We start from the raw sequence: 27,527 nt of genomic DNA, 5'->3' as shown, positions 1-27,527 counted from the left end.
GCAGTCTCACTTTGTTTGGAGTAAGAAACATCCCTGCTTGGCAGGGAAGGTGCTTTATAGACGCAAGAGGGAGGGTGGCTTCGCACTGCCAGACTGCCTATCGTATTACAAGGCGAGCATATTAGCCAGAATACTAGACTGCTACCACAGTCAGCCTGCTAAGCAATGGGTTGTCTTTGAAAGAAATCTCTGTGGTGTGGATGCTAGGTCTACCTTGTGGACCAAAAGACTGCCCGCCCCCTTGCACCCACCTGACCATTTACCCCCGGTAACACATTCAATACTGCAAGCACATCAGTCTTACCTGAAAAATACATCTCACTATTTCCCGGATGGCCCCCTTATGCCCCTGTTTGGCAATGTGCTCTTCCCTCCAGCGCAGACTTCTGCCACTTTCTTAACGCGTAAAAAGTCTGATTATGTCCTATTTTCTTCCTTACTGCAACCCACAGGCTTGAAATCCCTCTCCGACCTTTTGGGTGGAACTCAGCCTTCAACTATACATAGGTTCCAATATAGTCAACTTCTACACTTCTATAACACCAACAAAGCCGCACTCCGTCTTCATAGACAACTGACCCCCTTTGAAACCCTTTGTGCGGCCTCCGCTCCTGTCCCCCATGCAATCGGAACTCTCTATGCCCTGATCATAGGGGAATGCTTTGAAATTCCCCTGCCCTATCGAGTGGCATGGGAAAGGGAACTACAATGTTCTATTCCTGACAATGACTGGTCTCGTGCCCTGCTACATTGTCGCAAATCTAGTATCTCATGCAAGGCACAAGAAACTAACTATAAAATCATCACGAGATGGTACAGAGTGCCGTCTCTTTTGGCGCAGATGTTCCCACAGGCTTCTGATGCATGTTGGAGGTGCGGACGCTCAAAAGGGACAATGTCCCATATCTGGGTGACATGCCCGACATTGAATACGTTTTGGACACAAGTTTTATCTACCGTAAATAGGCTGACGACCCTTTCCATCGATAAGGACCCACGACCTATCCTCCCCTAACACATGCCCCCGTCTGTCAGCCACTTTAGCACACTATTTACTTATCTCGGCTAGAGCTGTGATCCCTCGCCTTTGGAAATCTCCACTACCCCCGACCTACTCCTCATGGCTGAGAGAAGTTACCTATACTTGTAGGATGGAAGAACTCCGGGCAGACTCTACCCGACAGTTCGATAAATACCATGCTGTTTGGTCGCCTTGGCTATCCTATGTTGCCTCTCAGGAGTTCACTGATGATAACCTGGATCTGTCACCACGCACGCTCATCCCCCTCTGTCCAACTCCGCAATAGCTCACCCACAGTTGCTGTTTACTGCTTAGACAGGTGGAGAGGTTCAGTCCGAACAGGTAAGACTCTCTGCCATATTACACTAAGTCTGCTGCATCCTATCTCCCCCTCTTCGATTCTTCTACACCCCCCCCCCTCCTTCCTCTATCCCCCCCTGTATCTTTTCCTCTCTCTCCCTCCTCTCCTATCTTCCAGTTCCCTCTACCGCTATTGTGTTTCCTTTGTCTGCCCTGGTTCGCTGCTTCACTACTGGCGATGTTTGAATTTTCGCTATAGTTATCGAATTTATACGTAGTTCTGAATCCTGTTAGCTACTCACAACCTCTGTTCTCTGCAGTTCATTTATGATGTGAGGCTCGGACTGCTGTAATGTTTAACTTCGCTGAGTGACCCAAACTCCTTGTTTACTTGAGCCATGTGGGCTTTGTTGCCTGACCAGTGTAGACACTTCTCATGTTGTAATTTTCATTTTACCTTGTATGTTGAAAACCTTAATAAAACTTTACTTTGAAAAAAAAAAGAATGTTTTATTCAATGTTATGTATGATGTTCATACAAGGTTGCCTTACAATGTTTTATTGTTTGATATTTAATAAAGGGGCTGCTGTGGCCTTGTTACCACCAACACTGTGTCTGTCATGTTTAAGGTAAGGGATTCCTCGTTACAAAGGGGGCTTTTGGGGGTTGGTGGATGGTAGGTTTTAGCAGCTATAATATTCCCTAGTCAAGGGTCCAGGCTGTAAAATAGAAGAACACCGGAGCAGCCAGATACACTGACTCTAAGGCTGAGCCTCATACTTCTACCGAAGCTGCAGAGTTATAGGGGAACTGTAAAAATGAAAGTACTACAACCCCCAGTGTGGCCAGTCTGTGCCCCCCTAAGTGTCAGGGTTGGAGGAGGCACAGGTTGAACAGACACACTACAATGGGAGTTGTAGTACTGTAGTTGTTAAAGAAAAAAAAATGTTTTCATCAGGTTGCCCATAGCAACCAATCAGATTGCTTCTTTCATTCTTGAGAAGACCTCTGAAAAATAAAAGAAGTGATCTGATTGGTTGCTAAGAGCAACTGGACAACATTTCCTCTCCACAGGTACATTTCCCCGATTGTCTTCATATTTAGGATGAGAATCTACTGACAAAGTGAGTAGCCAACCATTTCTGGGCATAAAACTCTGTAAGAGACAGCAGTCTGGGGGCGTCTGTGGTGGACATGAAGGAAGGGGGGGGTCCAGGGAAATTGAGATTTGACGTCTGCAGCGAGCACTTCTCACTGAGCGACGGGTCTCATCCCAGGTATTGCAGGGGGACCCCCCACGATCAGCTACTTATCCCATAACCCATGGATAGGGGATAAGTTAATTTTTGCCATAGTTCTCCTTTAATTGGCCAGAACACACCCAAAATCAGTCCCAGCCAAACATTGCTTTGTGTCCTGTCATTTCTCCCAGCTGTTCTTTTTCTACCTGCTTGTAAGGCATGCCTACACTCTCTAATTCCTTAAAGTGGTACTCCGCCCCTAGATATCTTATCCCCTACCTTAAGGATAGGACAAAAGATGACTGATCACTGGGACCCCCGCAATCTTCATGCAGCACCCGGCGTTCCAAATAATATATTTAGAACTCTGGGTTCTCGTGGTGCGGGTCGTGACCTCCCGCCACGCCCTTTCCATTTATGTCTATGGGAGGTGGTGTGATGTCACAAGAAGGTGTGGCATGATGTCACGAATCCCACCACAGGAACCAGTGATCTAAACATACTATTTAGAATTTTGGTTGCTGCATGGAGATTGCTGGGGTCCCAGCAGCAGGATCCCCTTGATCAGACATCTTATCCCCTATCCTTTACATAGGGGATAAGATATCTAGAGGCGGAGTACCCCTTTAAGGGACAGTTCATGTACCCAAAAGTTGATCCTTTGCAACCGTATGACCCCTAGCAAGTTCCCTGCATGAGTCCCATTCATCAGAAAAAGGCTTGTGCATGGAACTTGCTGGGTGTTCTACGTTTGCCTCATAAACTGCACCACCCAGCACCAGTTGCCTCTCTCCGCACCGCATTATGCAGATCGTGCAGGAGAGCAACTTTGGTCATCCATGTTTTGCTAACTCTATTTTCACACACAGAAATAAATAAATGAGTCGAACAAGTCAAAGAACAGTTTAAAAAAAGGGGAACTTTATTTATTATTTATTAAAATGTTTGTGTAGGGGATTTTTTTTAACCTCCCATCACTCACAAAGAGCGTACAGTAACTAATACTCAGGACAGGAAAAACCTCCAGAGGGGAGGAAACCTGTAGGGAATCCATGGCTACTGTATGGCCCTTCCTCTGGGCATACTAAAGGAGGTTACCTCTAGAATTTGGGCAAATGTTTCTGTGTATGTGCATGATTCCTAGGCCTGTGCCTTCATCCAACGTCTTGCTGTAGGTCCCGAAATGCTACTCCATGTCCTGGAAATAGTGCATCTAAGATAGGGGACAAAAAAGATAGATTATTTACATGTTTATCATAGAAATACACATGGAACTGCAATAAAGACCTTTTGGACAAAACAATGTAACACTTACCAGTCACAGTCATGTGCATGACTTTGCATTCCCGTGTCCCTACACAGTGTCCAGCACCGGCCCCTCACTGATGAACAGGACCAGTGTTATTTCTGGGGCTATGCCTTCATCCAACGTCTTGCTGTAGGTCCGGAAATGCTACTCCATGTCCTGGAGATAGTGCATCTAAGATAAGAAAAAAAAGATAACTTATTTACATGTTTATCATAGAAATACACATGGAACTGCACTAAAGATCTTTTGGACACAACAATGTAACACTTACCAGTCACAGTCATGTGTATGACTTTGCATTCCCGCGTCCCTACACAGTGTCCAGCACCGGCCCCTCACTGATGGAGAATGAACAGGAGCAGTGTTATTTCTGCTCAGTGCTGCCCTTTGGTGGACAATGGTTATGACATCACATGTGTGACACGCTGTTACCTCCTGGGAGTTCTATTTCAGTAGTGCTGCTCTCTGATTGGCTGAAAATCAAAAAAGCTTTCTAATATATTCTGTATGACTGTTATCTAAGGTTTTTGACAATTTTTATTAAAATGGCGCCACTCCCTGTGGGTGCGTTATATTTGTTTCTCCTAACCAGACATTCTGTATATGTAATATCATTTGGTGGCCCCAACAGCCTGGGCCCATAGGTTTCTTACATAGATCAATGCTACTCCGGTAGGCTCAATGAGCAGCGCTGGCCGCCGGGACGTCTGACGAGTGACGTCCCTGACGTTGCGGTCTGGAGCGAAGGATGTCACTAGTCAGACGTCCCAGCAGCCATTGATTTAAAGTGGTCGTGGCTCCTGCTGCCAGTTCCAGATCAGACACCATGGCCCTAGATTGACATACTGCAACACCGATCCCCTGTGGCTGCCCACCTGTTGCAAAACTACAACTCTCAGCCTTCGGCTGTCAGGGCATGCTGGGAGTTGTAGCTTTGCAATAGCTGGACAGACGTCTGTCGAAAGGGGGGGAAAGGCACCAGAAATAAAGCAATGTGGGCTTTGAAAAACACCATTTATATGTTGTTTTTAATCACAGCCTAAGCCTAGGAACAAACACATTTCTTGTTTGATGTTTTTTTTTCTTTTTGCAAAAAACAAACAAACATCAAAATCTTCCCCCTCATTTCTTTTCTCAGTTATCTTTGTGTTATTTTTGCTAAAAGCACTGGGGTGGGGGGGGGGGGGGGGGAGGGGGAGGGGTTGTCTTAGAGATTTATCAAAACCAGGGATGAGGAAACTGGACCAGTTGCCCATAGCAACCAATCAGGTAGTTTCTTTCTTTTTTAAAAAGGCCTCTGAAAAGTGAAAGAAGCGATCTGATTGGTTGCTATGGGCAACTGGTCCACTTGACCTCTGCACAGGTTTTCATACATCTGTCCCAATGTGTATTATTATTATCATCATCATCATCATCATTATTATTATTATTATAGGAAGTGTTTTTTCTTTGGTGTTTTTTTTCCCTCTGGCTTTTCTCATTACAAGTCATGTGATTCTTTCATCATTTGACTGAAGGATTTCTATAAAAAAAAATTGTGAGAAAATACCCCCCCCCCCCCCAAAAAAAAAAAAAAACATGCTCTCGGCATCCCACAGATTTGATGGCCTAAAAACACCATAAAAGGATGAAGAAACCCCCATTAGTGTCTGGTGTTTCATATTACCCTATTGATTCCAACCTAACATGTGCCCGCAGCGAGCATGGTGTTTTTTATGACAAACACGCCAAGTGTAATCCCAGCTGAAATGAATGTTTTCACAATAGGTGTGAACAGGCTGCAGGCTGTGCTAGATATATTTGCATAGTTGCAGCATACAGCACGTGCAGCATTTATGTGGCGGCTTTCCGCTGGCATATATGGCTTTCTGTGCTGGTGAATGCAGCGGGCACTTACTGGCGGTTTTTTCCTAGCTGCACAGTTTTGCACCACAACCACTCCGGCTGGGACCAGGCTGACCGATCTAATGACCAAGATGCCGCAGTGAACGGCTTTCTTTCTGTGAAAGTTCTGGTGAACTACAATGCTCAGAAGAGGAGGAGCGCCATTGAGCTTTTGGAAAGTGAATTAGTTTGGAATGGTCAGGGCCATGTGCGTTTACAAACCCCCCGTGGTGCCAGACCAGTGGACCCCCCCACATGTGACCCCATTTTGGAAACTACACCCCTCACAGAATTTAATAAGGGGTGCAGTGAGTATTTACACCCCACAGATCTTTGGAACAGTGGGCTGTTCAAATGAAAAATTTAATTTTTCATTTTTACGGACCACTGTTCCAAAAATCTGTCAGACACCTGTGGGGCGTAAATTCTCAATGTCCCCATTATTACATTATGTGAGGGGTGTAGTTTCCAAAATGGGGTCACATGTGTCGTGGGTCCATTGTTCTGGCACTATGGGGGCTTTGTAAACACATATGGCCTTCAATTCCGAACAAATTTTCTCTACAAAATCCCAATGGCGCTCCTTCTCTTCTGAGCATTGTAGTTAGCCCGCAGAGCACTTTAAATTCACATATGGGGTATGTTCTTTCTCAGAAGAGATGGGGTTACAAATTTGGGGGGGGGGGGCTTTTTTTCCTATTTTCTCTTGTGAAAATGAAAAATTTAGGGTAACACCAGCATTTTAGTGAAAAAATATATATTTTTTCATTTTCCCATCCAACTTTAATGAAAATTCGTCAAACACCTGTTGGGTGTTCAGGCTCATTATACCCCTTGTCAAGTTCGGTGAGGGGTGTAGTTTCCAAAATAGGGTCACATGTGGGTATTTCTTTTTTTGCGTTTGTCAGAACCGCTGTACAATCAGCCACCCCTGTGCAAATCACCAATTTAGGCCTCAAATGTACATGGTGCGCTCTCATTCCTGAGCCTTGTTGTGAGCCCGCAGAGCATTTTACGCTCACATCTGGGGTATTTCCGTACTCAGGAGAAATTGCGTTACAACTTTTGGGGGTCTTATTTTCCTTTTACCGCTTGTGGAAATAAAAAGTATGGGGCAACACCAGCATGTTAGTGTAAATTTTTTTTTTTTTTTTACACTAACAGGCTGGTGTAGCCCCCAACTTTTCCCTTTCACAAGCGGTAAAAGGAAAAAAAGACCCCCAAAATTTGTAGTGCAATTTCTCCCGAGTACGGAGATACCCCATATGTGGCCCTAAACTGTTTCCTTGAAATACGACAGGGCTCCGAAGTGAGAGAGCGCCATGCGCATTTGAGGACTAAATTAGGGATTGCACAGGGGTGGACATAGGGGTATTCTACGCCAGTGATTCCCAAACAGGGTGCCTCCAGCTGTTGCTAAACTCCCAGCATGCCTGGACAGTCAGTGGCTGTCCAGAAATGCTGGGAGTTGTTGTTTTGCAACAGCTGGAGGCTCCGTTTTGGAAACCTTGCCGTACAAGACGTTTTACATTTTTTATTGGGGGGGGGGGGGCAGTGTAAGGGGTGTATATGTAGTGTTTTACCCTTTATTATGTATTAGTGTAGTGTGTTGTAGTGTTTTTAGGGTACATTCACACTGGCGTGCTACGGTGAATTTCCCGCTAGGAGTTTGCACTGCAGGGAAAAATTTGCCGCAGCCCAAACTTGAACCAGGAAATTTACTGTAAACCTTTCCGTGTGAATGTACCCTGTACATTCACATGGGGGGCAAACCTCCAGCTGTTTCAAAACTACAACTCCCAGCATGTACTGACAGACCGTGCATGCTGGGAGTTGTACTTTTGCAACAGCTGGAGGCACACTGGTTGGAAAACCTTCAGTTAGGTTCTGTTACCTAACTCAGTATTTTCCAACCAGTGTGCCTCCAGCTGTTGCAAAACTACAACTCCCAGAATGTACTAATCACCGAAGGGCATGCTGGGAGATGTAGTTATGCAACAGCTTGAGATACCCAACTACAATTCCCAGCATGCCGAGACAGCTGTTTGCTTTCTGGGCATGCTGGGAATTGCAGTTTTGCAACATCTGGAGAGCTACAGTTTTTAAATCACTGCACAGTGATCTCCAAACTGTGGACCTCTAGATGTTGCAAAACTACAACTCCCAGCATGCCCAGACAACAAACAGCTATGTGGGCATACTAGGAGTTGTAGTTTTGCAAGATCTGGAGGGATATAGTTTAGAGACCACTGTATAGAGGCACACTGGTTGGAAAACCTTCAGTTAGGTTCTGTTACCTAACTCAGTATTTTCCAACCAGTGTGCCTCCAGCTGTCTGGGCATGCTGGGAGTTGTAGTTTTGCAACATCTGGAGGGCTACAGTTAGAGACCACAGTCTCAGACTGTAGCCCTCCAGATCAACTTACCGGCTTCCATACCATCCCGGGAGCCGTCCTCTTCAGAAGCAAGTGACGGGTAAGTGGACGTCGGGTGACGAAACGTACGTTGGGACGGTGGTTACAGGCTTCCATTATGGGTAAGTGAGGTTTTTTTCACCAATCATTATTGTTATACTTTGGGCCCATTCTCTATACCAATCATGTGATATAGCAGTTAGCTTCTCATTACTACTGGGGCCCTTTCTGGACCCCTGTTACTTCTTTTTGAATAGGAGCCATATTACATAATTTGCTGACCTCACTATATATACATCCATTGTGATTTTTACTTCTACTGTACCTGATCCACCTACGTGTTTTCTGGTTGTATCTGAGACATCTCATTTTGTATTGCTTTATACATACACACCTGGTATTTTATCCTTATTGAAATTAGTCACATATGTGTGACGCTTTTTAACATTTTGGATATAATAATAAAATGTTGCATATTTATCAGTAGCAATTGCTCTTTGTTTGAGTTTTTTCTCTTTCTTTGTATAAAATAGTTTATGGAGCTATACTGATTTACGACTTATAGACCCCTTGCACCTAGTACATATCATGAAAAACAGAGTACAATATATACCTATTTGGTGCAGTTTATCCTTTTTGTGTTTAATTACCTTTTATTCTGTGGTTTCCACAGCTGAAAAAGTTGGGTCAGAGATGGATTTTAAAGCACGTGAGTTGGTGTGGCTCACTCAGATTAATGAGGTGTTCAGTGACAACCCTGTGATTTTAAACGCAAATGGTCAGAATGTACAAAAACAAATTATAAAGTTGAAAAACCTGCTGTATAAGAGAACGAAATTATGGTGGAACAAAAATTTTCTAGAGAACTATCTTTCTAAAGGTATTATCCCTCGAGGACTGAGAGTCCAGGTGTTCCCGTCCTACCCAGTGGATGACCCGATCTTTAAGAACAAATGGGAGGAACATGCCAACAAATGCTCTAGAGGGTTCATGAAACTCCTGGTACTCGCTAACTCATCCTCATTGAATGACTTGGAGAAAGAAATAGAAGTACTCCAAAACGACATTAAAAAGAACCTATCTTCGGCTGAATTAGAGAAAGTTAACATCGAATTAGAACAACAATATCTCAAATGGGAAACTGAAATTAGTGCCATGAAAAAGAAAAAATATCAAAGAGATAACATGGATGTACAACTAAATAGAGTATATAGATGGCGACAAGTTAGAGATAGAACACAAATACCACTGAGGTCAAGATCATCATCTGTTGTCTCTCTGTCGTCAACTGACGAGTCACAGAGTTCTGTGGATATAAGACCTAGAGTCAAAACCAACTACAGACAACATAACCCCCAACATCGGGCTGCTGAACTACGCAGGGAAAAAAGGAAAATGTCCCCACCAACCACAAGGGGCAAAAAAACAAAAAATAATGAGCTAATTAACCTTTCTACCCATATTCTCTCCGAGGAGCAACAGTACATACTAAGTAAAGGTCTTAATTTCTCACCAACTAATAGTTTTGATTATTTTACAGCTTTAAAGGACCTAAATTTATTTTCATGCAAATTACTATTGAGGAGACTGCATGCAAAGAGGGATCAATTACTTTCTACCCCAGAGGAAAGAGAAGCGATCCAAATTTTGGAGGAGCTTCTGGCAGAGCAGGGGGGAGAACAAGGTAAGCCATCATACGTAGTGCCTACGAAATCTACCACGTTTCCTCCCTTGTCATTATGTCCAGCCATCGAGGTCTTCACTAAAGCGTCAAGTGAGGACCTCAAACAGATATCATCCATAGTTGTCCAGGACAATCTAACCAAAAAACAGAGAGGAGCTTTAAATGAACTTATGGAATTGAAAGATGTAGTATTTAAACCAGCAGATAAGGGGGGAAACGTGGTAGTGTGGCCCATCAGTAAATATGAACGTGAGGTATTCAGACAATTAAAGGATAAGGACACATATGCTAAATTAACCTCTAACCCCATTACCCAGTTCTCTATAAGGCTTGGCCAGATACTTGATTCGGCTTTCAAATCCGGCATCATTGACAAAAAAACACATAGTGGTTTGATGTTACCATATCCTCAAACCCCTACCTTTTATATAATTCCTAAAATACACAAGGATCCCCTCAATCCTCCGGGGCGCCCGATCGTGTCAGGCATTGATGGTATATGCGATCCTATATGTAAATTTATTGACTACTATTTACAACCGCTAGTAGAATGTTTACCCTCTTTCATCAAAGACACGACGGGAGCCCTGGCACGGATTGATGGAATCTCCTTGGAACCAGATATGTGTCTGGTAACTGCAGATGTAGAGAGTCTTTATACATGCATAGACCATGTGGACGGCTTGAGGGCTATCAAATTTTATCTAGACTCTGGTCCGTGGGATGCCGACACCTGCCAATTAATCCTCGAATTATTGGAGTTTGTTTTAACTCATAATTTCTTTACGTTTAAAAACCAATTTTACCTTCAGAAACGCGGCACTGCCATGGGGGCCGCCTGCGCCCCTTCGTACGCAAACCTCTTCCTAGGGTACTGGGAGAGGGGTTTGTTTCAGTGCGGAGGGGCGGAGGCGGGCTCCCATGTGCAGTGCTGGATTAGATATATCGATGATATTCTCTTCGTTTGGCAGGGGTCGGCTTCCCAATTGAAGGACTTCATGACAATACTCAACACTAACAATATCAATGTGAAACTTACCTATAAGACAAGTAGAGAATGCATAGAATTTTTGGATATACTTATAAAATGTAACACCCATGGTTCTCTGTCAACAGACGTATACCGTAAGCCCACTGCCACCAACCTTCTTTTGCATGCAGCCTCCTCACACACTCCATCAACTATCAAAGCCATACCAACAGGACAATTCCTGAGAATACGTAGAATTTGCTCCTCGGATGATGATTTCAAGAAACAAAGTGCAATACTTACGGAACGTTTCCTCCAGCGTGGTTACAGCAGACGATCTCTCAAAAAGGCCTATCAGAAAGCTCAACATGTACATAGAGAGGACCTCCTACAAGGTAGGAAAAAGGTCACAAATAAACAAAGTGACAATGTGAGATTTATCTCTACATATAATTGTAGGTGGGAACAAATGAGATCTTGTATTCAAAAAAATTGGGCTATCTTACAGACAGATTCTTTAGTGGCAGCGACTTTACCCCCCCGGGTCCAAATGACAGCTAGACGTAGTCGCAACTTACGCGACATGTTGGTTAGAAGTCACTATATAGCTAATACCCCCAATCTTTTTGGGTCAAAAGGACCCAGAGTTGGATGTTATCCCTGTGGCTCCTGCCGAGCCTGTACAAACATACAGCGAGCCACAGATTTCCTGTCTGCAGATGGTTCTCGTCGCTATCAAATTCGCCAGTATATCTCGTGCACCAGTACCTTTGTGATCTATTATGCCACATGTGGCTGTTCAAAAATTTATATTAGACTTACGTCCAGAGAATTACGTATAAGAACAAGGGAACATGTACGAGATATACTGGCAACAAAAGAAGAGGATGATGTTACGCATCTGAAAACGCTCCCTAGGCACTTTAACCTCCCTGGCGGTATGATTCTGTCTGGAAATTTGTACCAAAAGCGGTACAATTTTTTTAACTGAATTTCACATCTCCCTTCGTCCATTTCACATCTCCCCTGTCACATTCCCCCTCCCTTGTCACATTCCCCCTCTCCCTTGTCACATCCCCCGAAACATTCTCCCCCCTCCTTGTCACATTCTCCCCCCTCCTTGTCACATTCTTCCCCCCCTTGTCACATTCTTCCCCCTCCTTGTCACATTCTTCCCCCTTGTCACATTCCCCCCCTTGTCACATTCTCCCCCTTCATGTTACATTCCCCTCCCCCTGTCACATCCCCCCCCCCTTGTCACATCCCCCCTTCATGTCACATTCCCCCCCCCCTTGTCACATCCCCCCCTGTCACATCCCCCCCTGTCACATTCCCCCCCTTGTCACATTCCCCCCCTGTCACATTCCCCCCCCTGTCACATTTCCCCCCTTCATGTCACATCCCCCCCCCCCCCTCCTGTCACATCCCCCCCCCCTTTGTCACATTCATCCCCCCTTGTCACCTTGTTCTGCAGCAGAATACACTAGGTTTGCCGGCAGATTTCAAACCTAGTGTATTTACTGCAGAACAAGTCCTTTCCCCTTCAGCCAATCACAGGCTTTACACCACTGCGGCCTGTGATTGGCTGAAAAGTGAAAGGTCCTAGAAGATGAATAGTGAAGAGAGGACACCCCGGACCGCACGGAGGGGAACGGCATCTGCAGGGACCGGGACTAGGTGAGCAAAAGGTTTTTTTATTTTACTACTTCTTTCTTTTACACTTAGCTCAGTGTTTTTCTAACAGGGGGCCTCCAGCTGTTGTGAAACTACTACTCCCAGCATGCCCGGACAGCCTTTGGCTGTTCGGGCATGCTGAGAGTTGTAGTTTTGCAACAGCTGGAGGCCCCCTGGTAGGGAAACACTGACTTTTAGTATTTTTCATTATCTGCTCTGGCCGGCCCCCGCAACGGGAGCCGACCAGAGCAGATAATCGCATGTTTTCCCGGGGGCCGCATCGCTATATCGCATTGCTTTTGCGATATATCGTGCAGCCCGGCCGGGAACTCTGTAATTCTACCCCGAGCGTGACTCGGGGTTACCGATCCTGGCAGGGAAAATTAACCCCGAGTCACGCTCGGGATTACCGCTCAGGAGGTTAAGGTATCCCATAATTCAGATCCAATGACCTTGAAAATTAAAGGGATAGAAAGATTGAATATGAACATCAGAGGGGGCAACTATAAAAAACTCCTGGCTCAAAAAGAAGCCAGATGGATAGTTAAATTGGGCACAATGGTGCCCAATGGTTTAAACGAACAACTTAGTTTTGCACCATTTTTGTAGGATCCTCTTGTCTCTGTACCAATATTTGCCTTGATTTTAATGCTATCTTTTCTTTTTCTAAGATTTTAACAGTTGGGAATTTTTTCCAGTAACATCAGTCAGCTCCCTTTATACCTCGCACAACAGCTGATGCACCTACTTCATGAAGCACTATACGTTGGTGAAAGATGAAGCCAATAAATAGTATTATTATATAATGCTATTCTAGTTGTTATTATGATTTTGCTAACATTGTTTATTATTTTTTGATATCTATCTTTTGACTTATCTATATACTAATTGAGGAATATACCTATATAGCTACTAGGAGATACTTTGTATTTATGCAATATAATTAGCGCCTTTGATATACAGTGTACATGCTGTTACTATATAGGTTATTGAATAATTCCCTGCTACACCATACATGGCTACTTTCATTGTCACTTTATTTACAGGAATAATTTGTTTGTTTTTAAGTACACTCCTCACTTTTTGTTATTATTTCACACTTTTTAGTTGTTACCATCCCTAAGATGGTCCTAATATTATTTTTATTTATTCACAATTATTTTTACCGTATATACTCGAGTATAAGCCGACCCGAGTATAAGCCGAGACCCCTAATTTCAACCCAAAATCCCAGGAAAAGTTATTGACTCGAGTATAAGCCTAGGGTGGGAAATACCTCATCCCCCCCTGTCATCATCCAGACCCGTCATTAACATCCTCATCATCCCCTTGTCATCATCCCACACATCCCCCCTTCATCATCCCCTTGTCATCATCCCACACATCCCCTTATCATCCCACACATCCCCCCTTCATCATCCCCTTGTCATCATCCCACACATCCCCCCTTCATCATCCCCTTGTCATCATCCCACACATCCCCTTATCCCACACATCCCCCCTTCATCATCCCCTTGTCATCATCCCACACATCCCCTTATCCCACACATCCCCCCTTCATCATCCCCTTGTCATCATCCCACACATCCCCCCTTCATCATCCCCTTGTCATCATCCCACACATCCCCTTATCATCCCACACATCCCCCCTTCATCATCCCCTTGTAATCATCCCACACCCCCCCCCTTCATCATCCCCACCCCCCTTCATCATCCCCACACCCCCCCCCCCCTTCATTATCCTCTTCTCATCATTCGCCCTCAGTGGTCTTCAACATGCGGACCTCCAGAGGTTTCAAAACTACAACTCCCAGCAAGCCCGGGCAGCCATCGGCTGTCCGGGCTTGCTGGGAGTTGTAGTTTTGAAACCTCCGGAGGTCCGCAGGTTGAAGACCACTGCGGCCTTCAACATGCGGACCTCCAGAGGTTTCAAAACTACAACTCCCAGCAAGCCCGGGCAGCCATCGGCTGTCCGGGCTTGCTGGGAGTTGTAGTTTTGAAACCTCCGGAGGTCCGCAGGTTGAAGACCACTGCGGCCTTCAACATCATCCAGCCCCCTCTCACCCCCTTTAGTTCTGAGTACTCACCTCCGCTCGGCGCTGGTCCGGTCCTGCAGGGCTGTCCGGTAAGGAGGTGGTCCGGTGAGGAGGTGGTCCGGGCTGCTATCTTCACCGGGGGCGCCTCTTCTCCGCGCTTCCGGCCCGGAATAGAGCCGTTGCCTTGACAGCGACGTATCTGCGTCGTTGTCAAGGCAACGTGACTATTCTGAGGCCGGGCCGGAAGCGCTTTGAAGAGGCCTCCCCGGTGAAGATAGCAGCCCGGACCACCTCCTCACCGGACCACCTCCTTACCGGACAGCCCTGCAGGACCGGACCAGCGCCGAGCGGAGGTGAGTACTCAGAACTAAAGGGGGTGAGAGGGGGCTGGATGATGTTGAAGGCCGCAGTGGTCTTCAACCTGCGGACCTCCGGAGGTTTCAAAACTACAACTCCCAGCAAGCCCGGACAGCCGATGGCTGCCCGGGCTTGCTGGGAGTTGTAGTTTTGAAACCTCTGGAGGTCCGCAGGTTGAAGACCACTGCGGGTGGGGGAGTTCACTCGAGTATAAGCCGAGGGGGGTGTTTTCAGCACGAAAAATCGTGCTGAAAAACTCGGCCTATACTCGAGTATATACGGTATATTAAATTGAGGGTCACATTATTATTATTATCACTATTTACACACCATCACCAGTGTCACTTTAACTTCACAAAATGTATATATTTATTTGTATACATATATATTCCATATATATATTCACTATATCGATTTTTTATTATTTACTTATTTTAGTATTTTTTATCTATTCTCATACACTTTACCAATAATTTTTAATTCTTAATCTTTCATATATCACACTTACTGTTATGATCATGGTAATGAGTACACTCCATTTACACTTGATGCTTTTTATTATTATTATGCTAATTCCCCAAGTGTATACACTTTTAAATAGCAACCACGTGTGGCTATATGCAGGGGCCTATAACCAATAAGTGCATATAGATTGAGCACCTTTATTCATCATTTAAATTAACGCTGTAATTATTTTCCCATCTATACCTTATGAGTTGCTGTTTGTCATTATAAGTACATTCGTCTATATGTATATCATGACGCATGTTATTGGTTGCTATTAGTGTTGCTCGCGAATATTCGCAATTCGAATATTATTCGCGAATATCGCATATTCGCGAATTCGCGAATTTCGCGAATATAGCGCTATATATTCGTAATTACGAATATTCGTTTTTTTTTTTTTTTCTTCACAGTACACATCACAGTGATCACCCCTCTCTGCTTCCAGCTTGTGTGGTGTAAAGAAGGCTGTAATACTACTGTGTGAGACTGGCGTACGAAAATTCGCATATACGAAAATTCGCATATGCTAATTTTCGCATATGCGAAGTTTCGCGTGCATTCGTTTTGTATTTGCTGATATTTCACATATGCTAATTTTCGCATATGTGAATATTCGCATATGCGAAAATAAAACGAGACTATAACGAATATGCGAATATTCGCGAATATATGACGAATATTCGTCCATATATTCGCGAATATTCGCGAATTCGAATATGGCCTATGCCGCTCAACACTAGTTGCTATGTGAGGCTATATTGATGTCAGGATATTGATGTCATAAGGCTCGTTTGGTTATATTGCTAAGTATAGGTGCAGACAGGGTTATATACATATTGTCTATTGACTTTGTGCAATTTCTAATGCAAGGCGCCGATTTCTGATTGTGCGCATGCGCGGGGCCCTTTTCCTGGCACGGACTCCCCGGGCGTCAATAGGCCGTGCGCGCAGGTCCGGAAGTGATGCTTTCGTGACCTGCGGGTATTGGCTGTGACGCGGCGGTGAGCGCCGATTCCATCCGGGTCGGGACCCTGCGCATGCGCCGCACGGCACAAATCGGCGCACAATATCCATAACAAACACAGTATAAAAGGGAGCCACATACATAGTCGGGTAGCGTCCCTTGAGAAAGTCGGGTGACGAAACGCACGTTGGGACGGTGGTTACAGGCTTCCATTATGGGTAAGTGAGGTTTTTTTCACTAATCATTATTGTTATACTTTGGGCCCATTCTCTATACCAATCATGTGATATAGCAGTTAGCTTCTCATTACTACTGGGGCCCTTTCTGGATCCCTGGTTACTTCTTTTTGAATAGGAGCCATATTGCATCATTTGCTGACCTCACTATATATACATCCATTGTGATTTTTACTTCTACTGTACCTGATCCACCTACGTGTTTTCTGGTTGTATCTGAGACATCTCATTTTGTATTGCTTTATACATACACACCTGGTATTTTATCCTTATTGAAATTAGTCACATATGTGTGACGCTTTTTAACATTTTGGATATAATAATAAAATTTTGCATATTTATCAGTAGCAATTGCTCTTTGTTTGAGTTTTTTCTCTTTCTTTGTATAAAATAGTTTATGGAGCTATACTGATTTACGACTTATAGACCCCTTGCACCTAGTACATATCATGAAAAACAGAGTACAATATATACCTATTTGGTGCAGTTTATCCTTTTTGTGTTTAATTGTATTCTACAGAGGAAGTTATTTTCTTTTTGGATTTCTTTCCAGTCTGACCACAGTGCTCTCTGCTGACACCTCTGTCCATGTCAGGAACTGTCCGGACTAGGAGAAGTTTACTATGGAGATTTGCTCCTACTCACAGAGAGCACTGTAGTCAGACCGAAAAGAACTATACAACTTCCTCTATAGCATACGGCAGCTGATAAGTACTGTAAGGATTAAGATTTTTAAGAAGTAATTTACAAATCTGTTTAACTTTCTTGCACCAGTTGATTTAAAAAAATAAAATAAAAAAATGTTTTCCCCCGGAGTACCCCTTTTACGTAACACCTGTAAATTCTGCACTACCAATATCAGCAGCCACTGAAAAGAGAGGTCATCCAACAACTGAAGTCCCAAAAAAATCTGCCACTAAATCCCTCAAGCAACCGTTCAGCCCCAGTCCAGAACCATCTGACCGGACCACGGGGACCAGTGTGGAGGAGAACAGGGTCCAGGCTGTAAAATAGAAGAACACTGGAGCAGCCAGATACACTGACTCTAAGGCTGAGCCTCATACTTCTACCATAGCTGCAGAGTTATAGGGGAACTGTAAAAATGAAAGAACTACAACCCCCAGTGTGGTCCGTCTGTGCCCCCCTAAGGGGCAGGGTTGGAGGAGGCACAGGTTGAACAGACACACTACAATGGGAGTTGTAGTACTGTAGTTGTTATAGAAAAAATATATGTTTTCATCAGGTTGTCCATAGCAACCAATCAGATTGCTTCTTTCATTCTTGAGAAGACCTCTGAAAAATAAAAGAAGTGATCTGATTGGTTGCGAAGAGCAACTGGACAACATTTCCTCTCCACAGGTACATTTCCCCGATTGTCTTCATATTTAGGATGAGAATCTACTGACAAAGTGAGTAGCCAACCATTTCTGGGCATAAAACTCTGTAAGAGACAGCAGTCTGGGGGCGTCTGTGGTGGACATGAAGGAAGGGGGTCCAGGGAAATTGAGATTTGACGTCTGCAGCGCGCGCTTCTCACTGAGCGACGGGTCTCATCCCAGGTATTGCAGGGGGACCACCCACGATCAGCTACTTATCCCATAACCCATGGATAGGGGATAAGTAAATTTTTGCCATAGTTCTCCTTTAATTGGCCAGAACACACCCAAAATCGGTCCCAGCCAAATATTGCTTCGTGTCCTGTCATTTCTCCCAGCTGTTCTTTTTCTACCTGCTTGTAAGGCATGCCTACACTCTCTAATTCCTTAAAGTGGTACTCCGCCCCTAGATATCTTATCCCCTACCTTAAAGATAGGACAAAAGATGACTGATCACTGGGACCCCCGCAATCTTCATGCAGCACCCGGCGTTCTGAATAATATATTTAGAACTCTGGGTTCTCGTGGTGCGGGTCGTGACCTCACGCCACGCCCTTTCCATTTATGTCTATGGGAGGTGGTGTGATGTCACAAGAAGGTGTGGCATGATGTCACGAATCCCACCACAGGAACCAGTGATCTAAACATACTATTTAGAATTTTGGTTACTGCATGGAGATTGCTGGGGTCCCAGCAGCAGGATCCCCTTGATCAGACATCTTATCCCCTATCCTTTACATAGGGGATAAGATATCTAGAGGCGGAGTACCCCTTTAAGGGACAGTTCATGTACCCAAAAGTTGATCCTTTGCAACCGTATGACCCCTAGCAAGTTCCCTGCATGAGTCCCATTCATCAGAAAAAGGCTTGTGCATGGAACTTGCTGGGTGTTCGCTTCTCGGCCTTTTGGCTAAGATCAAGTGTAGTATCTGTTCTTATCAGTTTTTCATGTCGGTGTACGGTGACGCCGGTATGGGGCTGGTGGGGATGGGTGCTGCATGAAGGATGCAGGTGTACCAGGGCTTTCCGGGGCTGGTTCTGAGGAATCAGCTCGACGGCTGCCCCGATGTGACCTGTTCCCTCCGGGTCTCGCCATGAGGCTGAGAGGGTCTAGAGCCGAGGTACTTTTGTGCCTCGGGGAGTGGTGACCCCGAGGTGCCGAAGCTCACTGGGAGGATAGGCTCACTGAGTTGAAGCACGGGCACCATAATCTCTTCACCTTGTGGTAGACATGTGCAATTCGGTTCGGCACGAATGTCTAATTTACCGAATTTTACCGTTTTCGTGCATTCGGACCGATCCGAATGCACGAAAACATATTTTGAACATTCCCGAATTGCCACGACAATACGAATAGCAAAGTAACGAATACATTCGTTATTTCCAGAACATTCGGTAAACCTTTTTATTCTGTTTTTGGACTTTAGCGATCCTAAAAAATTATGGAGATACCTTTTTTTATTAAAATTTCGTAGGGTATCATAAAAAAATCATAATAAAAAAGATACAGTAGTGATGAAAAAAATTGTATCTAACGAAATGTATCATTTTTATTATGAAATGTTTATTCATTTTTAAACAGGGATCAATTTATGTGAGCGGGTAAAGCACTAAAAATGTAGCCGACAATAGTAAAAATGTAGTGTGTGCGTGTTTTTCACTTAAAAAAAAAATATTTTTTAGGTAGTACTACTACTCCCAGCATGGAACACACTGTTCCATGATGGGAGTAGTAGTTACCTGTACTAATTGACAGATCGCAGGGGTCCCTTGCGATCCTCTTGTATAATGTATAGATGCGGCGGCTGCTCTTCTATGGTCCCCTGCACTCACGTATATATACACATATTCATATTTCCCGCAGAGCTGTGATTGGCCAGATCATTCCAGCCAATCACAGCTCTCTGTGAGAAATAGGAATATGTGTATATATACGGCCATGCAGGGGACCATAGGAGAACGGCCGCCGCATCCATACATTATACTGGAGGATCGCAGCGGCTGTCAGTAGTGATACCCGCAGTGATCTTTCCTTTACTACAAGTACGACCACTCCCAACATGGAGTACACTCTGCTCCATGCTGGGAGCTGTAGTACCTGCATTAATAGACAGATCGCAGTGGGTGTCAGAAGTTACACTTGCTGCGATATGTCTATTAATGCAGGTACTACAGCTCCCAGCATGGAGCAGAGTGTTCTCCATGTTGGGAGTATTAGTACCTGCAGTAAGGGACAGATCCCAGGGATGTCACTCCTCCTGACACCCGCTGCGATCCTCCTGATGTGAATGTCGGGATCAGCTGTTCTCAGGGCTACAGAGCCGGGAGAACAGCTGACGCTGAGCCGTAGGTATACATCGTATATCTACTGCCCAGCAAGAACTTACAGTAAGCCTGCAATGTGTATATAGTATACACATTGCTGGCTCACTTAACCCCTTGCTGAGCTGTGCACTATGCGCAAGCCCAGCAAGGGAAGAGTTAACTTACACTGCTGGACAGTGTAGGTTAACCCTTTGGGCGGTATACACTATATACAGCTATCTATAGATAGCTGTATACAGAAGACGAAGTCCAGCTTACTTCCCTCGAGTCCCGGGCATACTGGGAGTTGTAGTTTTGCACCAATTGGTGGCTCCCTGTTTGGGTAGACATTGCATCATGGGTGCTCTCCCCAGCAGACAGCGCCAGAAATGTCATAACCATTTTTTTTGTGTTTTTTTTCGTTTCAGATCCGTGTATGCAGAGGATTACTGCGGATTCGATGGATTATGGCGGATTATTTTTTTTTCCTTTAATAAAATGGTTAACGAGGGCTGTGGGGGAGTGCTTTTTTAAATAAAATTATTTTTCCAATGTGTTGTGTTTTTTTTTTTTTATTGGATTTTCAGGGTTAGTAGTGGAAGCTGTCTTATTGACGGAATCCATTACTAGGCCAGGGCTTAGTGCTCGCCACAAAAACAGCTAGCGCTAACCCCCAATTATTACCCCGGTACCCACCGCCACAGGGGTGCCGGGAAGAGCCGGTACCAACAGGCCAGGAGCGTCAAAAATGGCGCTCCTGGGCCTAGGCGGTAACAGGCTGGCGTTATTTAGGCTGGGGAGGGCCAGTAACAATGGTCCTCGCCCACACTGGTAACGTCAGGCTGTTGCTGTTTGGTTGGTATTGTGCTGAGAATGAAAATACGGGGAACCCTATGCGTTTTTATTTTTTATTTTTTTTTATTTAAATAAAAAAAAAAACGCATAGGGTTCCCCATATTTTCATTCTCAGCACAATACCAACCAAACAGCAACAGCCTGACGTTACCAGGTTGGGCGAGGACCATTGTTACTGGCCCTCCCCAGCCTAAATAACGCCAGCCTGTTACCGCCTAGGTCCAGGAGCACCATTTTTGATGCTCCGGGCCTGTTGGTACCGGCTCTTCCCGGCACCCCTGTGGCGGTGGGTACCGGGGTAATAATTGGGGGTTAGCACTAAGCCCTGGCCTAGTAATGGATTCAGTCAATAAGACAGCTTCCACTACTAACCCTGAAAATTCAATAAAAATAAAAAAAAACACAACACATTGGAAAAATTATTTTATTTAAAAAAAACACTCCCCCACAGCCCTCGTTAACCATTTTATTAAAGGAAAAAAAAATAAAAAATCCACCGTAATCCATCGAATCCGCAGTAATCCTCTGCATACACGGATCTGAAACGAGAAGAAAAAAAACACAAAAAATTGGTTATGACATTTTTGGCGCTGTCCGCTGGGGAGAGCACCCATGATGCAATGTCTACCCAAACAGGGAGCCACCAATTGGTGCACAACTACAACTCCCAGCATGCCCAGACAGCCTTTGGCTGTCTGGGCATGCTGGTAGTTGTAGTTTAGCAACAGCTGGAGTCTCCCTGTCTGGGTAGACACTGCCAGAAGGGTCTGTTCACATTATACAAAACGTACAATGTGAACAGAGCTTCAGATAAACTAGCCCTGTTCCCTTCTGTAGCTCCGCCCCCTAATGACGTCATCACTAGGGGGCGGAGCTACACGGACCTGCCCGGGACTCGAGGGAAGTAAGCTGGACTTCGTCTTCTGTATACACTGTATACAGCTATCTATAGATAGCTGTATATAGTGTATACCGCCCAAAGGGTTAACCTACACTTTCCAGCAGTGTAAGTTAACTCTTTCCTTGCTGGGCTTGCGCATAGCTCAGCAAGGGGTTAAGTGAGCCAGCAATGTGTATACTGTATACACATTGCAGGCTCACTGTAAGTTCTTGCTGGGCAGTAGATATACGATGTATACCTACGGCTCAGCGTCAGCTGTTCTCCCGGCTCTGTAGCCCTGAGAACAGCTGATCCCGACATTCACATCAGGAGGATCGCAGCGGGTGTCATGAGAAGTGACATCCCTGGGATCTGTTCCTTACTACAAGTACTACCACTCCCAACATGGAGTACACTCTGCTCCATGCTGGGAGCTGTAGTACCTGCATTAATAGACATATCGCAGCAAGTGTAACTTCTGACACCCGCTGCGATCTGTCTATTAATGCAGGTACTACAGCTCCCAGCATGGAGCAGAGTGTACTCCATGTTGGGAGTGGTAGTACTTGTAGTAAAGGAAAGATCACTGCGGGTATCAATCCTGACAGCCGCTGCGATCCTCCAGTATAATGTATGAATGCGGCGGCCGTTCTCCTATGGTCCCCTGCACGGCCGTATATATACACATATTCCTATTTCTCACAGAGAGCTGTGATTGGCTGGAACCATCTGGCCAATCACAGCTCTGCGGGAAATATGAATATGTGTATATATACGTGAGTGCAGGGGACCATAGAAGAGCAGCCGCCGCATCTATACATTATACAAGAGGATCGCAAGGGACCCCTGCGATCTGTCAATTAGTACAGGTAACTACTACTCCCATCATGGAAGAGTGTGTTCCATGCTGAGAGTAGTAGTACTACCTAAAAAATATTTTATAAAAAAGTGAAAAACACGCACACACTACATTTTTACTATTGTCGGCTGCATTTTTAGTGCTTTACCCGCTCACATAAATTGATCCCTGTTTAAAAATGAATAAACATTTCATAATAAAAAAGATACATTTCGTTAGATACAAATTTTTTCCATCACTACTGTATCTTTTTTATTATGATTTTTTTATGGTACCCTACAAAATTTTAATAAAAAAGGTATGGCCATATTTTTTTAGGATCGCTAAAGTCCAAAAAAAAAATAAAAAATTTACCGAATGTACCCGAATACCGAATGTATCTGAAAAAAATCAACCCGAATACCCGAATACCGAATGTATCCGAAAAATCTAAACCGAATATATTGCCGAACCAAAATTTTTTTCCAAAACGAAAAAACGAAACGAAATGAAACAAAACTTTTTCTAGTGCACAAGTCTACCTTGTGGCACTCACCTCTTGATTCCCGGCCTTCTGGCTAGGATCAGAGAAATTTTTATAGATCCGGCCGGATGTCCGGGCAGTATATCTGCACACATTCACTTATTTATTTCTTTTTGTCTCACTGTGTCACTTTTTGCGTGTTGTGTGTTCACAGGATTTGTCAGGATGCGGTAGCCCTTCTGGGTGTCCCTCCTGGCGGTCTAGGGGAGGTGTGTGGCCATTAGGTTCCACACCTCCCTGCAAACACCCCGGGTACTCCTGCTTTGGCAGGGTACCTACCGTTATCGGCTCTGCGGGCAAATATCTTGGCTAACGCCAAGGGGGATGCCGGGAGCATTTGTGGTCCCCTAGTAGCTTCGGCGAAAAGGGACATTGAACCTGGAACGTCGCAGGTACCTTTTGGTCCGGAGGCGAAGGGTAAGGTTTGTTGGGGGGCCTCTCTCCTATCGGAGAAGGGCTTGCGATAGACCGCATCCTTTGTGCACGTTTTTTTAGTGTAACACGTTTGCACTTTTTCTTGCACTTTGGGTGAATCGAGAGCACGTTCCTCGGCTTTAAAAAAAAAAAAAGTAAGGCATGCCTACACTCTCTAATTCCTTAAAGTTGTACTCCGCCCCTAGATATCTTATCCCCTACCTTAAGGATAGGACAAAAGATGACTGATCACTGGGACCCCCGCGATCTTCATGCAGCACCCGGCGTTCCAAATAATATATTTAGAACTCTGGGTTCTCGTGGTGCGGGTCGTGACCTCACACCACGCCCTTTCCATTTATGTCTATGGGAGGTGGTGTGATGTCACAAGAAGGTGTGGCATGATGTCACGAATTCTGCCACAGGAACCAGTGATCTAAACATACTATTTAGAATTTTGGTTGCTGCATAGAGATTGCTGGGGTCCCAGCAGCAGGATCTCCTTGATCAGACATCTTATCCCCTATCCTTTACATAGGGGATAAGATATCTAGAGGCGGAGTACCCCTTTAAGGGACAGTTCATGTACCCAAAAGTTGATCCTTTGCAACCGTATGACCCCTAGCAAGTTCCCTGCATGAGTCCCATTCATCAGAAAAAGGCTTGTGCATGGAACTTGCTGGGTGTTCTACGTTTGCCTCATAAACTGCACCACCCAGCACCAGTTGCCTCTCTCCGCACCACATTATGCAGATCGTGCAGGAGAGCAGCTTTGGTCATCCATGTTTTGCTAACTCTATTTTCACACACAGAAATAAATAAATGAGTCGAGCAAGTCAAAGAACAGTTTAAAAAAAAGGGGAACTTTATTTATAATTTATTAAAATGTTTGTGTAGGGGATTTTTTGTAACCTCCCATCACTCACAAAGAGCGTACAGTAACTAATACTCAGGACAGGAAAAACCTCCAGAGGGGAGGAAACCTGTAGGGAATCCATGGCTACTGTATGGCCCTTCCTCTGGGCAAACTAAAGGAGGTTACCTCTAGAATTTGGGCAAATGTTTCTGTGTATGTGCATGATTCCTAGGCCTGTGCCTTCATCCAACGTCTTGCTGTAGGTCCCGAAATGCTACTCCATGTCCTGGAAATAGTGCATCTAAGATAGGGGACAAAAAAAGATAGATTATTTACATGTTTATCATAGAAATACACATGGAACTGCAATAAAGACCTTTTGGACAAAACAATGTAACACTTACCAGTCACAGTCATGTGCATGACTTTGCATTCCTGTGTCCCTACACAGTGTCCAGCACCGGCCCCTCACTGATGAACAGGACCAGTGTTATTTCTGGGGCTATGCCTTCATCCAACGTCTTGCTGTAGGTCCGGAAATGCTACTCCATGTCCTGGAGATAGTGCATCTAAAATAAGAAAAAAAAAGATAACTTATTTACATGTTTATCATAGAAATACACATGGAACTGCACTAAAGATCTTTTGGACACAACAATGTAACACTTACCAGTCACAGTCATGTGTATGACTTTGCATTCCCGCGTCCCTACACAGTGTCCAGCACCGGCCCCTCACTGATGGAGAATGAACAGGAGCAGTGTTATTTCTGCTCAGTGCTGCTCTTTGGTGGACAATGGTTATGACATCACATGTGTGACACGCTGTTACCTCCTGGGAGTTCTATTTCAGTAGTGCTGCTCTCTGATTGGCTGAAAATCAAAAAAGCTTTCTAATATATTCTGTATGACTGTTATCTAAGGTTTTTGACAAATTTTATTAAAATGGCGCCACTCCCTGTGGGTGCGTTATATTTGTTTCTCCTAACCAGACATTCTGTATAAGTAATATAATTTGGTGGCCCCAACAGCCTGGGCCCATAGGTTTCTTACATAGATCAATGCTACTCCGGTAGGCTCAATGAGCAGCGCTGGCCGCCGGGACGTCTGACGAGTGACGTCCCTGACGTTGCGGTCTGGAGCGAAGGATGTCACTAGCCAGACGTCCCGGCAGCCATTGATTTAAAGTGGTCGTGGTCGTAGAGATTTATCAAAACCAGGGAAGAGGGAAAGTGGACCAGTTGCCCATAGCAACCAATTAGGTAGTTTCTTTCATTTTTAAAAAGGCCTCTGAAAAGTGAAAGAAGCAATCTGATTGGTTGCTATGGGCAACTGGTCCACTTGACCCTTGCACAGGTTTTCATACATCTGTCCCAATGTGTATTATTATTATTATCATCATCATCATCATTATTATTATTATTATTATAGGAAGTGTTTTTTCTTTGGTGTTTTTTTTCCCTCTGGCTTTTCTAATTACAAGTCATGTGATTCTTTCATCATTTGACTGAAGGATTTCTATAGAAAAAAAATAGTGAGAAAATACCCCCCCCCCCCCCAAAAATAAAAAAAAAACATGCTCTCGGCATCCCACAGATTTGATAGCCTAAAAACACCATAAAAGGATGAAGAAACCCCCATTAGTGTCTGGTGTTTCATATTACCCTATTGATTCCAACCTAACATGTGCCCGCAGCGAGCATGGTGTTTTTTATGACAAACACGCCAAGTGTAATCCCAGCTGAAATGAATGTTTTCACAATAGGTGTGAACAGGCTGCAGGCTGTGCTAGATATATTTGCATAGTTGCAGCATACAGCACGTGCAGCATTTATGTGGCGGCTTTCCGCTGGCATATATGGCTTTCTGTGCTGGTGAATGCAGCGGGCACTTACTGGTGTTTTTTTCCTAGCTGCACAGTTTTGCACCACAACCACTCCGGCTGGGACCAGGCTGACCGATCTAATGACCAAGATGCCGCAGTGAACGGCTTTCTTTCTGTGAAAGTTCTGGCGAACTACAATGCTCAGAAGAGGAGGAGCGCCATTGAGCTTTTGGAAAGAGAATTAGTTTGGAATGGTCAGGGCTATGTGCATTTACAAAGCCCCCCGTGGTGCCAGAACAGTGGACCCCCCCACATGCGACCCCATTTTGGAAACTACACCCCTCACAGAATTTAATAAGGGGTGCAGTGAGTATTTACACCCCACAGATCTTTGGAACAGTGGGCTGTGCAAATGAAAAATTTAATTTTTCATTTTTACGGACCACTGTTCCAAAAATCTGTCAGACACCTGTGGGGCGTAAATTCTCAATGTACCCCTTATTACATTACGTGAGGGGTGTAGTTTCCAAAATGGAAATCACATGTGTCGGGGGTCCATTGTTCTGGCACTATGGGGGCTTTGTAAACACATGTGGCCTTCAATTCCGGACAAATTTTCTCTACAAAATACCAATGGCGCTCCTTCTCTTCTGAGCATTGTAGTTCACCCGCAGAGCACTTTAAATTCACATATGGGGTGTGTTCTTACTCAGAAGAGATGGGGTTACAAATTTGGGGGGGCTTTCTTCCTATTTTCTCTTGTGAAAATGAAAATTTTAGGGTAACACCAGCATTTTAGTGAAAAAATATATATTTTTTCATTTTCCCATCCAACTTTAATGAAAATTCATCAAACACCTGTGGGGTGTTCATGCTCATTATACCCCTTGTCACGTTCGGTGAGGGGTGTAGTTTCCAAAATAGGGTCACATGTGGGTATTTATTTTATTGCGTTTGTCAGAACCGCTGTACAATCAGCCACCCCTGTGCAAATCACCAATTTAGGCCTCAAATGTACATGGTGCGCTCTCATTCCTG

The 27,527-nt window shown here is 44.6% G+C and overlaps 1 protein-coding gene, 2 long non-coding RNA genes and 1 other non-coding gene across 13 annotated transcripts; 2 read left to right on the top strand and 2 right to left on the bottom strand.

The window, feature by feature from the left end:
* The first annotated feature begins 2,342 nt into the window (after window positions 1-2,342).
* Window positions 2,343-11,891, top strand: LOC130313384 (uncharacterized). Of its 4 annotated transcripts, XM_056552647.1 has the most exons (3): window positions 2,384-2,446; window positions 8,844-9,854; window positions 10,971-11,891. In XM_056552647.1, the coding sequence occupies exons 2-3, from the start codon at window positions 8,864-8,866 to the stop codon at window positions 11,813-11,815; spliced, it is 1,836 nt and encodes a 611-aa protein (XP_056408622.1). In that variant the 5' UTR covers window positions 2,384-2,446; window positions 8,844-8,863; the 3' UTR covers window positions 11,816-11,891. The 4 variants fall into 4 exon arrangements, with proteins under 4 accessions (XP_056408620.1, XP_056408622.1, XP_056408619.1 ...); XM_056552645.1 differs by having other exon boundaries at window positions 2,343-2,396; window positions 8,844-11,891; XM_056552644.1 differs by having other exon boundaries at window positions 8,844-11,891.
* On the bottom strand, window positions 3,463-17,731 carry LOC130313386 (uncharacterized). Of its 6 annotated transcripts, none has more exons than XR_008861316.1 (7): window positions 17,717-17,731; window positions 11,128-11,212; window positions 8,821-8,927; window positions 4,305-4,345; window positions 4,144-4,210; window positions 3,879-4,043; window positions 3,463-3,776 (listed from the first exon to the last, which is right to left on the bottom strand). It is a non-coding gene; the product is annotated as an uncharacterized LOC130313386 (long non-coding RNA). The 6 variants fall into 6 exon arrangements; XR_008861315.1 differs by lacking the exon at window positions 17,717-17,731 and adding an exon at window positions 12,287-12,323; XR_008861317.1 differs by lacking the exons at window positions 4,305-4,345; window positions 17,717-17,731 and adding an exon at window positions 12,287-12,323.
* Window positions 17,732-18,864: 1,133 nt separating this feature from the next.
* On the top strand, window positions 18,865-19,052 carry LOC130313388 (U2 spliceosomal RNA). The gene has a single exon (XR_008861321.1). It is a non-coding gene; the product is annotated as a U2 spliceosomal RNA (small nuclear RNA).
* A 5,617-nt stretch (window positions 19,053-24,669) lies between these two features.
* LOC130313385 (uncharacterized) lies at window positions 24,670-25,736 on the bottom strand. Of its 2 annotated transcripts, XR_008861313.1 has the most exons (5): window positions 25,718-25,732; window positions 25,497-25,537; window positions 25,336-25,402; window positions 25,070-25,234; window positions 24,670-24,966 (listed from the first exon to the last, which is right to left on the bottom strand). It is a non-coding gene; the product is annotated as an uncharacterized LOC130313385 (long non-coding RNA). The 2 variants fall into 2 exon arrangements; XR_008861314.1 differs by lacking the exon at window positions 25,497-25,537 and having other exon boundaries at window positions 25,718-25,736.
* Window positions 25,737-27,527: the final 1,791 nt, after the last annotated feature.

This window comes from Hyla sarda, unplaced genomic scaffold, assembly GCF_029499605.1.
Source record: "Hyla sarda isolate aHylSar1 unplaced genomic scaffold, aHylSar1.hap1 scaffold_1760, whole genome shotgun sequence".
Lineage (NCBI taxonomy): Eukaryota > Metazoa > Chordata > Amphibia > Anura > Hylidae > Hyla > Hyla sarda.
Note: the sequence above shows the minus strand (reverse complement) of the source record. Positions and strands in the feature narration are given on the sequence as shown.

Bases quoted from the DNA above. Each gene is read 5' to 3' on its own strand.
- LOC130313384 (XM_056552645.1), top strand. From the start codon at position 8,864: ATGGATTTTAAAGCACGTGAGTTGGTGTGGCTCACTCAGATTAATGAG.